This window comes from Oncorhynchus nerka, linkage group LG6 (assembly GCF_034236695.1).
Source record: "Oncorhynchus nerka isolate Pitt River linkage group LG6, Oner_Uvic_2.0, whole genome shotgun sequence".
Classification (NCBI taxonomy): domain Eukaryota; kingdom Metazoa; phylum Chordata; class Actinopteri; order Salmoniformes; family Salmonidae; genus Oncorhynchus; species Oncorhynchus nerka.
In genome coordinates this window covers 5,803,784-5,815,551 of record NC_088401.1, presented here as the reverse complement: position 1 = coordinate 5,815,551, position 11,768 = coordinate 5,803,784, and the positions used below count along the sequence as shown (strand labels likewise).

General features: G+C 44.7%; 1 protein-coding gene and 5 non-coding genes across 6 annotated transcripts; all 6 read right to left on the bottom strand.

Moving 5' to 3' along the window:
* Positions 1–185: 185 nt before the first annotated feature.
* Positions 186–4,676, bottom strand: LOC115125208 (large ribosomal subunit protein uL30). Its single transcript, XM_029654717.2, has 7 exons — positions 4,594–4,676; positions 4,011–4,110; positions 3,310–3,476; positions 2,793–2,930; positions 2,142–2,251; positions 1,174–1,384; positions 186–238 (listed from the first exon to the last, which is right to left on the bottom strand). The coding sequence occupies exons 1-6, from the start codon at positions 4,605–4,607 to the stop codon at positions 1,176–1,178; spliced, it is 738 nt and encodes a 245-aa protein (XP_029510577.1). The 5' UTR covers positions 4,608–4,676; the 3' UTR covers positions 186–238; positions 1,174–1,175.
* Positions 389–481, bottom strand: LOC135572291 (small nucleolar SNORD12/SNORD106). Its single transcript, XR_010464194.1, has one exon. It is a non-coding gene; the product is annotated as a small nucleolar SNORD12/SNORD106 (small nucleolar RNA).
* On the bottom strand, positions 1,601–1,694 carry LOC115125210 (small nucleolar SNORD12/SNORD106). The gene has a single exon (XR_003862917.1). It is a non-coding gene; the product is annotated as a small nucleolar SNORD12/SNORD106 (small nucleolar RNA).
* Positions 2,430–2,522, bottom strand: LOC115125214 (small nucleolar SNORD12/SNORD106). The gene has a single exon (XR_003862920.1). It is a non-coding gene; the product is annotated as a small nucleolar SNORD12/SNORD106 (small nucleolar RNA).
* LOC115125212 (small nucleolar SNORD12/SNORD106) lies at positions 3,024–3,115 on the bottom strand. Its single transcript, XR_003862918.1, has one exon. It is a non-coding gene; the product is annotated as a small nucleolar SNORD12/SNORD106 (small nucleolar RNA).
* LOC135572292 (small nucleolar SNORD12/SNORD106) lies at positions 3,769–3,860 on the bottom strand. The gene has a single exon (XR_010464196.1). It is a non-coding gene; the product is annotated as a small nucleolar SNORD12/SNORD106 (small nucleolar RNA).
* Positions 4,677–11,768: the final 7,092 nt, after the last annotated feature.

Sequence of the window (11,768 nt, the reverse complement as noted above, 5' to 3'; positions counted from 1 at the left end):
GCGCCCTACAGGTTCAGGTTAGGTACAAATGGGGATGGAGTAAAAACCACACAGCTCTCCAGCAACAAGCTTGGAAAGCACTGCTGTAGAGTCCAGTGTTTTTATGTAGGAAACCACTTGGGAAGGTTCAACATACGACACAAAACAGATTATAGACACCAGAGTTATGAGACAACACCAATAAGTTCCTTTTGATATTTATTGTACAGACAACAGCATCCTTTGGGGGGAAAAAAACCTGGAAGACAAGAAATTTGAATATCAGAAAACACGTTTCTTACAGCGAACACATTTCCAATGTTTAGTTTGAGATCCATTGTTGTCACCCAAAAAATTAATTTATTTTCAGTAACTGGATGGGAGAACATCCTCGAAGTGCCAGTAGTTCAATGTGGTTTCAGACAAATTGGCTTAATTTTTCAGACTGGTTTCACCAGAGTCGATAAGATGGGGAAAAAAGTTCAGCATCATTAACCACATTTTGTAAAAAACAGAAACTGGACACTTAGGGACTTTGAAAAAAGATACCCATAAACAATGTTCAGATGGTTTTGTTCTCGATCACAACACCGGCATAAACCCCGGTAAGGCAGTGGTCACCAACCTTGACAGCACACCCGTCGGCCATCAGCCCCAATAATCTTTCCTTCGTCCCAAAGTGCCCGTGTACACTTCCCCTCACTCGAAAGGAAAAATGGCCGTCAAAAGAAATGGAAACTCCATCCAACCCACAGCCTCCCAATCCAACCCACAGCCTCCCAATCCAATATATTTGTGGAAAGAATTGATGGAATACCAGGTCGTCATGTAAAAGGGACAACAGGTCATAGATCAGCACCTACTCTGACACACACACCCAAAGAAGTCCCAAATGGCACCCCAATTCCCTACATAGTGAACTATTTATGGGTTGAACTAGTGCACTACATAAGGAATAGGGGATCACTTGGGGATACAAACCTACAGGTTTCCCATCTCACCTGAACTCTACCCCTGTCCCTGGCGTTCCCCCCCCAAACTCAGTCCCTGGGACTCCCAACGTGTGAACATTTTTGGTGTTAGCCCCGACAATACAAAGCTTGATTATTTGAATCAGCTGTGTAGCACTATGGGGGCTGGGTTCCCCCGAGGACCGAGTGTTGGAAACACTGCCTTAGAAAAATCACGAGTCACCTCTAGTTCATCCTCCTGACCAGTCTGTTGATCTGGTCCTCCCTGTTTCCAGCGTCGCCTCCCTCCACAAAGTGAGTCGTCTTCTTGTTCATGCCGCCGCGGGGTGTGGACAGTTTGAAGGGCCACAGGAAGTTGTTGGCAGGCTTGAAGTTCTTCCCGACTGTGTAGATCTCATGGATCAGGTCCTCCACGCAGATGATGCTGTATTTACCTGAGGGACGAGGACAGAGTTTTAGAATAAGGCTGTAAAGTAACAAAATGCCAAGAGGTCTGAATACTTTCCAAAGGTAGTGAATTGAGCAGATGCTATTGCTGTTGTAGAGAAAAGGGTACGGCTAACGGTTTGTGTACAGTAATGGGAAATCCATGTCCCAAATCACGAAATGCAGTCGCCTATTCTGCCATTTCAGATCGCAGTCGTTTTCTCAATGTGGTTTCAGACAAATTGGCTTATTTTTTTCAGACTGGTTTCACCAGAGTCGATAAGATGGGGAAAAAAGTTGAGCATCATTAACCACATTGTGACGTTTGAACGACAGGAAGAAGACATCGTCACCAGCTATACCAAGTAACACATCAAAGTCCAGGTAACTTTTTTTATTTTACCTTTATTTAACCAGGCAAGTCAGTTAAGAACAAATTCTTATTTACAATGACTGCCTGGGAACAGTGGGTTAACTGCCTGTTCAGGGGCAGAACAACAGATTTGTACCTTGTCAGCTCAGGGGTTTGAACTTGCAACCTTCCGGTTACTAGTCCAACGCTCTAACCACTAGGCTACGCTGCCGCCCCGACTTGAATACATCCATGTTTTACCCAGCACCCGAGTAACGGTGTACGGGACATGGAAATTTGTCCCATCAAAAAAGGGATAGTCTTTAACCATCTAGTCTATGTTAAGATGTGGGAAAAGGCTTTGACCTCCCAACATTATGAAGCGATTCAGTCCCATATAAGTAAATGCGTACCCAGGGCCTTCTCGACCAGGGCGTTGTCCGTGAGGGCGATGCGCTGCTTGGTCATCCTGCCATGGCCACGCTTGTAGATCAGCTCTCGAACAGACTTCAGGTTGGGGTACCTACGAAACAAGAGCAGGAAAATACTATCTGGGGTACCTACGAAACAAGAGCAGGAAAATACTATCTGTGGAACAGCAATGCAGGTAGCGTAGTCGCAACCAAACAGTGAGAATTACTGCACCCAACCAAAACAATGCATTTGGTTCATATCATACCGGGCACGTCTTTAGTAATATCAATGTGGTTTCAGACAAATTGGCTTAATTTTTCAGACTGGATTCACCAGAGTCGATAAGATGGGGAAAAAAGTTGAGCATCATTAACCACGTTGTGTAAAAATACCAGACAATCACCGCAGCAGAATTCAGGTTGTACCACTACCTTAAATCAAGTAAAGCAACACAAAACCACAACTGTCCAATTCAACAGGGCTGTCCACATCAAAGCAGGGGTGTATTCATTCGTGCAAACCTGTTTGCAACATGAAAAGTTCTGCTACGAAAACGAGCATTTCTTGTTGGCCAATTCAGGTTAGTCTCTTCCCTACATCGGATCGTTGGCTTCCTGGTGAATACACCGTGGTAGTGATGTCAGTCTTACCCCCAAGCGATGTAGGGCTCGGCGATCCTCAACATGTTGATGGAAGCCTTGTTCAGTTTGACGAAGACTCCGTTGAAGATCTGACGCAGACGCATGAGTTGGAGGACCTTGCGCACCTTGGGGCTGACACCGTTGATACTAAAAAAAGGGGGGGGGGGGGCAGAAGGTGTTAGTTATGTTCAGCACAACATCACTTGTCTTAATGTTCCAGTTGGCTTTTAGTTTACATTCAATGTGGTTTCAGACAAATTGGCTTATTTTTCAGACTGGTTTCACCAGAGTCGATAAGATGGGGAAAAAAGTTGAGCATCATTAACCACGTTGTGTAGAACTTCGAATGACAGGAAGAAGACATGGTCACCAGCTATACCAAGTAACAAATCAAATCAATGTCCAGGTAACGACTTGAATACATCCATGTTTTACCCAGCACCTGAGTAACGGTTTACGGGACATGGAAATCTGACAAAAACAGGGATAAAATACACATTTAGCAGTCTAATCCACAGAAACATACCCCCTGATCCTGATGACGAAGGCCAGCTTGGGCTCAGCTGGGACGTAGAAGTTCCCGACCTTGCGGGCAGTCCTCCCCATACGGATCTCACGCCGGTACATCTCCCTGTACTCCTTGTGGTACTTCTCAGCCCTCTTGTAGATCAGTTTCCTGGTCACCTTACGAGTCTGGGGATACAAAGCATCAACTATGATTCAGAGCAGAACATCACAGCTGGGTAACACCTCTAGTTAACTTCAGTATGAACAAAAACATGTTTTTTAGCAGCTGGTTGTATGGCATTCACCCACCACTGTACATAAGGATGCAATGTTTAAAACTGATCAAATACATTTTATTTGTCATATGCATCGAATACAACAGGTGGAGGAGACCTTACAGTGTAATGTTTATTTACAAGCCGTAAACCAACGATGCAGTTTCAACGTTATAGCCGGCAATGATTATTTAGGACATTTCTACGTGGTTTCAGACAAATTGGCTTATTTTTCAGACTGGTTTCACCAGAGTCGATAAGATGGGGAAAAAAGTTGAGCATCATTAACCACGTTGTAGTTATACGGTTTAAATGACAGCGGGTAGATATTACACCCCCCACCCACAACCAGTTCTAACCGCACTTAAGGGGAGATTATATGCATTGTAAAATTACATATGGAAGCCTGCTAGTTAGGTTAGTACTTTAGTTAGTTCAAACTTACTTTTTTTTCGGCAAGCATCTTCTTGATGCGCATGGTCTTCATGGTGGCGAAGGCCTTCCGCCTTTTCAAAAGGCTCTCAGGGACCGCCGGAACCTTCTTTCTGCAACAGACGCGACACTTTGTTTAGAGTAAGGAGAAAATAGTTTAACATGGATGGAAGTGACTGACTGAGGAATAGTAATTTAACGGACCAAACATTGTTGCGAAACTGGCCGGTTAGTTTCGACGGGCGATGACAGACGCAAAGTCTACTTTGTGATATTGTGGAGCTCAAACAGCGAAATACTCAGAAAATAATACTATGTACCTCATTGGCAATATGCAAGTAATACTACGAGACACGCATCGCATATAAGTAAAAACATGTGCAAATCGATTCGCAAGACGGGCATGTTTCTGACCGCATCCAGTCTCGAGTCAACAAAATCAACAAAAATATCGTAAAGTAAAAAACGCCACTCCACACTACCGACACGACAAATATGTTCTATAGTTGACGAAAACTGACTAAATGTCAAATAACGTTGGATATTTGTGAAATTAGTAGATGGACATAGATTCTTGCAGAGCAGAAATCACTTACTCTGCGTCCGCCATTGTGTCCACCGAGAAAGAGACTTTCTTTCATGCGCATGCGTGAGTTAAAAGCTTGTAGGACCCCAGTCGCTGTCTATTAAACTGCCTGAGAAGAATTTGCTTTTGCAGCTAATCTCACAGTGTCTACCATAAAGTGGCGATTTTAGCACGTAAATCTTGGTGGGGCAAACTCAACATGAGAAACGGTGCACACGAACTGTTAGGGCCTTCATTTTTTTAATATATGTTTTTTATTTAACCTTTATTTAACTTGACAAGTTAGTTAAGAACAAATTCTTATTTACAATGAAGGTCTACCGAAATGCAAAAGGCCTCCTGTGGGGGGGCTAGGATTAAAAATACAAATCAATAAAATAAAAATATAGGACAAAACACACATCACAACAAGAGAGACAACACAACACTACATAAAGAGAGACCTAAAGACGGCAACATAGCATGGCAGCAACACATGACAACACAACATGCCAGCAGCACAACATGGTAGAAGCACAAATCAGGGTACAAACATTAATGGGCACAGACAACAGCACAAAGGTCAAGAAGGTAGAGACAACAATACATCATGCAAAGCAGCCACAACTGTCATGAAGAGTGATCGAGTCTTTGAATGAAGAGATTGAGATAAAAACTTTTTAGTTTGAGTGTTTGTTGCAGCTGGTTCCAGTCGGTAGCTCCAGCGAACTGAAAAGAGGAGCGACCCAGGGATGTTTGTGCTTTGGGGACCTTTAACAGAATGTGACTGGCAGAAGGGGTGTTGTATGTGGAGGATGAGGGCTGCAGTAGGTATCTCAGATAGGGGGAGTGAACAGGTGTTGTATGTGGAGGATGAGAGCTGCAGTAGGTATCTCAGATAGGGGGGAGTGAACAGGTGTTGTATGTGGAGGATGAGGGCTGCAGTAGGTTTCTCAGATAGGGGGGAGTGAACAGGTGTTGTATGTGGAGGATAAGGGCTGCAGTAGGTATCTCAGATAGGGGGAAGTGAACAGGTGTTGTATGTGGAGGATGAGAGCTGCAGTAGGTATCTCAGATAGGGGGGAGTGAACAGGTGTTGTATGTGGAGGATGAGGGCTGCAGTAGGTATCTCAGATAGGGGGGAGTGAACAGGTGTTGTATGTGGAGGATGAGGGCTGCAGTAGGTATCTCAAATAGGGGGGAGTGAACAGGTGTTGTATGTGGAGGATGAGGGCTGCAGTAGGTATCTCAGATAGGGGGGAGTGAACAGGTGTTGTATGTGGAGGATGAGGGCTGCAGTAGGTATCTCAGATAGGGGGGAGTGAACAGGTGTTGAATGTGGAGGATGAGGGCTGCAGTAGACATCTCAGATAGGGGGGAGTGAGGCCTAAGAGGGTTTCATAAATAAGCATCAACCAGTGTGTCTTGTGACGGGTATACAGAGATGACCAGTTTACAGAGGAGTATAGAGTGCAGTGATTTGTCCTATAAGGAGCATTGGTGGCAAATCTGATGGCCGAATGGTAAAGAACATCTAGCCACTCGAGAGCACCCTTACCTGCCGATCTATAAATTGCGTCTCTGTAATCTAGCATGGGTAGGATGGTCATCTGAATCAGGGTTAGTTTGGCAGCTGGGGTGAAAGAAGAGCGATTACGATAGAGGAAACCAAGTCTAGATTTAAAATTAGCATGCAGCTTTGATATGTGCTGAGAGAAAGACAGTCTACTGTCTAGCCATACTCCCAAGTACTTGTGTGAGGTGACTACCTCAACCTCTAAACCATCAGAGGTAGTAATCACACCTGTGGGGAGAGGGGCATTCTTCTTACCAAACCACAAGACCTTTGTTTTGGAGGTGTTCAGAACAAGGTTAAGGGCAGAGAAAGCTTGTTGGACACTAAGAAAGCTTTGTTTGTAGAGCTTTTAACACAAAATCCGGGGACATAACGCTGCCCCAAACGTAACTGCTATTCATGTGTAATTACATGATTCTGACATTCAAAAACTTGGTATATTTGGAAAGAATTCATCTCGGAGATTATGAGGAAATTATCAGAAGATAGATAGGAGTTGCATAGTTCAGAATACACAAGATCAAGCACACACAAAAATAAATAAAACATGTATTTGATTTTGAAAGTCATCTTTCATTGACAAGCTAGAAGTGAATTATTGATGACTAGAGCTGGAAACACATCAGATGGCTTCAGGTGTGGTCACAACATGGCATGAACAACATCAGAAAGAAATAAAGGGATTGACAGACCTAACAACTAGAAATGGGAAGATATTTTAGTACATTCAGTGGTGTCAGGTGTGGTCATGGGATATTTCATTCAAGTGTCCCTAAACCTCTCCAAAGTGGCATATGTCTGTAAATTAGATCATTCCAGTGGTGGTGTTCTATTACATATTTGCAATCCCCAAATGCTATTGGTTCATACATAGTATTACAACACAATTTCAAGTGGTGGTGTTCTGGGAATCACAACCTCATTCATACATAGTGGTGGTGTTCTGGGGAATCCTGGGTACATTCATACATAGTGGTGGTGTTCTGGGGAATCCTGGGTACATTCATACATAGTGGTGGTGTTCTGGGGAATCCTGGGTACATTCATACATAGTGGTGGTGTTATGGGGAATCCTGGGTACATTCATACATAGTGGTGGTGTTCTGGGGAATCCTGGGTACATTCATACATAGTGGTGGTGTTCTGGGGAATCCTGGGTACATTCATACATAGTGGTGGTGTTCTGGGGAATCCTGGGTACATTCATACATAGTGGTGGTGTTCTGGGAATCTGGGTACATTCATACATAGTGGTGGTGTTCTGGGAATCCTGGGTGGTGGTGTTACCTGGGTACATTCATACATAGTGGTGGTGTTCTTCATACATAGTGGTGGTGTTAAATCCTGGGTACATTCATACATAGTGGTGGTGTTATCCTGGGTACATTCATACATAGTGGTGGTGTTCTGGGAATCCTGGGTACATTCATACATAGTGGTGGTGTTATGGGGAATCCTAGGGTACATTCATACATAGTGGTGGTGTTCTGGGAATCCTGGGGAATTCCTACATAGTGGTGGTGTTCTGGGGAATCCTGGGTACATTCATACATAGTGGTGGTGTTCTGGGGAATCCTGGGTACATTCATACATAGTGGTGGTGTTCTGGGGAATCCTGGGTACATTCATACATAGTGGTGGTGTTCTGGGGAATCCTGGGTACATTCATACATAGTGGTGGTGTTATGGGGAATCAGGGTACATTCATACATAGTGGTGGTGTTATGGGGAATCCAGGGTACATTCATACATAGTGGTGGTGTTCTGGGAATCCATACATTCATACATAGTGGTGGTGTTCTGGGGAATCCTGGGTACATTCATACATAGTGGTGGTGTTATGGGGAATACATTCAGTGGTGGAATGTTCTGTGGTGGTGTTCTGGGGAATGTTATGTGGGAATCCTGGGTACATTCATACATAGTGGTGGTGTTCTGGGGAATCCTGGGTACATTCATACATAGTGGTGGTGTTATGGGGAATCCAAGTGTCCTTTCAGCCTCTCCAAAGTGTCTGAATGTGGTAATTGCACTGTTTTTGCACACTGTGGCTAAAATGTATTGTTCACTATAAAAACTACATTTCTACAGCACCAATCTCTCTCGAACATTGTGGTGGTGTCGGGGGACATAGAGGGGATATCCAGAGACATACAGAGGATAGACAAGTGTTTTTTCAACCTCTCTAAAGTGCCTGAACGTTTAGGCTAGACATATCTAATGCATCTAATCAAAAACTAAACTGTTTACAAAAACAACATAAAAGCTACAGATACACAGTACCAGTCAAACGTTTGGACACACCAACTCATTCCAGGGTTTTTCTTAATTTTTTAAAACTATTTTCTACATTGTAGAATAATATTTAATTAAAACATCAAAACTCTGAAATAACACATATGGAATCATGTCGTACGCATAAAAGTGTTAAACAAATCAAAAAATATTTGAGATTTGAGATTCTTCGAAGTAGCCACCCTTTGATTAAACAAATCTAATTTGTTTTTTCGACAGGACAATGACCCCAAACACACCTCCAGGCTGTGTAAGGGCTATTTGTCCAAGGAGAGTGATGGAGTGCTGCATCAGATGACGTGGCCTCCACAATCACCCGACAACCAAATTGAGATGGTTTGGGATGAGCTGGAACTGCAGAGTGAAGGAAAAGCAGCCAACAAGTGCTCAGCGTATGTGGGAACTCCTTCAAGACTGTTGGAAATCCATTCCAGTTGACTACCTCATGAAGCTGGTTGAGAGAAGCCTAGTGTGTGCAAAGCTGTCATCAAGCCAAAGGGTGGCTACTTGGAAGAATCTCAAATATAAAATATATTTTGATTCGTTTAACACTTTTTTTAGTTCCATATGAGTTATTTCATAGTTTTGATGTCTTCACTACTATTTTACATGGTAGAAATTTGTAAAAAATTCAAGAAAAATCCTTGAATGAGTAGGTGTCCAAACTATTGACTGGTACGGTATGTAAAAAAGAAATGTCTGGTAAACTTTGTTTGAGATGTATGCAACTAGTACATCACTAATTGTGTGTCATTAACCTTGTAAAGCATAACATGCTCATATTATCCAAATATACAACCATGGGAAAAAACGGTTTACTTTTCTTTTTAACCTTTATATAACTAGGCAAGACGGTTAAGAACAAATGCTCATTTACAATGACGGCCTAACCCGGCCAAACCGTATCCCGGATGGCGCTGGGCCAATTGTGTGCCACCCTATGGGACTCCCAATCACGGCCGGATGTGATACAGCCTGGAATCAAACCAGGGTCTGTAGTGACGCCTCTAGCACTGAGACGCAGTGCCCTTAGACCGCTGTGATACAGCCTGGAATCAAACCAGGGTCTGTAGTGACGCCTCTAGCACTGAGACGCAGTGCCCTTAGACCGCTGTGATACAGCCTGGAATCAAACCAGGGTCTGTAGTGACGCCTCTAGCACTGAGACGCAGTGCCCTTAGACCGCTGTGATACAGCCTGGAATCAAACCAGGGTCTGTAGTGACGCCTCTAGCACTGAGATGCAGAGCCCTTAGACCACTGTGATACAGCCTGGAATCGAACCGGGGTCTGTAGTGACGCCTCTAGCACTGAGATGCAGTGCCCTTAGACCACTGTGATACAGCCTGGAATCGAACCGGGGTCTGTAGTGACGCCTCTAGCACTGAGATGCAGTGCCCTTAGACCTCTGTGATACAGCCTGGATGCATCGCTGTGATAACCGGGGGTCTGTAGTGACGCCTCTAGCACTGAGATGCAGTGCCCTTAGACCTCTGTGATACAGCCTGGAATCAAACCAGGGTCTGTAGTGACGCCTCTAGCACTGAGATGCAGAGCCTTAGACCGCTGTGATACAGCCTGGAATCAAACCAGGGTCTGTAGTGACGCCTCTAGCACTGAGATGCAGAGCCCTTAGACCGCTGTGATACAGCCTGGAATCAAACCAGGGTCTGTAGTGACGCCTCTAGCACTGAGATGCAGAGCCCTTAGTCCGCTGTGATACAGCCTGGAATCAAACCAGGGTCTGTAGTGACGCCTCTAGCACTGAGATGCAGAGCCCTTAGACCGCTGTGATACAGCCTGGAATCAAACCAGGGTCTGTAGTGACGCCTCTAGCACTGAGAGCCTTAGACAGAGCCCAAACCAGGGTCTGTGGAGGGTCTGTAGTGACGCCGCTGTGATACAGCCTGGAATCAAACCAGGGTCTGTAGTGACGCCTCTAGCACTGAGATGCAGTGTCCTTAGACCGCTGTGATACAGCCTGGAATCAAACCAGGGTCTGTAGTGACGCCTCTAGCACTGAGATGCAGTGCCCTTAGACCTCTGCGCCACTCAGCCTTTACAGTGAACTTGGAGGATTTTAATGAATGCAGGGTGTGAGTGGCCTTTAAGGGGAGGGGCTTGGTGTCTGTGTGAGTGGTAAGGGGAGGGGCAGTGGTTGGGGGGTTGGTGTGGAACTTGGAGGGATGGCTTTAATGAGTGGTTGGGGGGGATGGCTTGGTGTGGAAGGGGAGGGGCTGGTGTCTGTGTGAGTGGCAGTGGTTGGGGGGGGGTGGCTTGGTGTGGAAGGGGAGGGGCTTGGTGTCTGTGTGAGTGGCTGGTTGGAAGGGAGGGGCTTGGTGTCTGGAAGTGGGAGGGGGTTGGTGTCTGTGTGTGGAGTGGCAGGGGGGGGGCTTGGAGGGATTTTAATGAATGCAGACATGCTAAATGTTCAACCATCCATTTTACTGTGTTAATATTGAGTTAGAATCTCTCAAAGTTCACTCTAATAGAACAGAATAATTATTTTGCTTTGTAAGTAGGAAAACCTGCAAAATCATCCCCCCTCCGATTTGCCCGACGCATTGAAACGTATCTTTGATGTTTCTGAGATTTGACAGTACAACAAAAAGGTTACATTACCGAAACATTCATTTTTTTTTCCCGTAAAAAAAAACCCATTGAGGATTAACCAATCGCATGGCGCTACAGAGGGTGGTGCGAACAGCACACCGCTGGGGAACGAGCTCCCGGCCACCTAGGACCTCTATACCAGGCGGCGTGAAAGGAAATGCCCGGAAGATCATTAAAGACTCCAGCCTTCCATGCCACAGACTGTTCTCTCTGCTTTTTGCACTGAAAGTGGTACCCGGAGCATCAAGTCTGACACCAACAGACTCCTGGACAGCTTCTACCCCCAAGTCACAGACTGTCTGCATTGAAATTTCTATACATTTACACTTACATACAATCAATGTATAAACTGCTGCTACTCCGTTTATTATATATCCTGATGCATCACGTTTCGCCTTTGCAGATCTACCCCTACCACTCCAGTATCCCTGCTCATTGTAAATATAGTATTGACACTGACCCTGGTACTGTCCCTGTATATAACTACTGACCCTGTATATAACTACTGACCCTTTATATAGCTACTGACCCTGTATATAGCTACTGACCCTGTATATAACTACTGACCCTGTATATAGCTACTGTCCCTGTATATAACTACTGACCCTGTATATAACTACTGACCCTGTATATAACTACTGACCCTTTATATAGCTACTGACCCTGTATATAACTACTGACCCTGTATATAACTACTGACCCTGGAACTGACCCTGTATATAA

Excerpts from the sequence above, each read along its gene's own strand:
- LOC115125208 (XM_029654717.2), bottom strand. Across the intron at positions 3,477-4,010 it reads AGATGCTTGCCGAAAAAAAA|ACTCGTAAGGTGACCAGGAA; the intron begins GTAAGTTTGAAC and ends TTGTATCCCCAG. Across the intron at positions 1,385-2,141 it reads CCTGGTCGAGAAGGCCCTGG|GTAAATACAGCATCATCTGC; the intron begins GTACGCATTTAC and ends CTCGTCCCTCAG.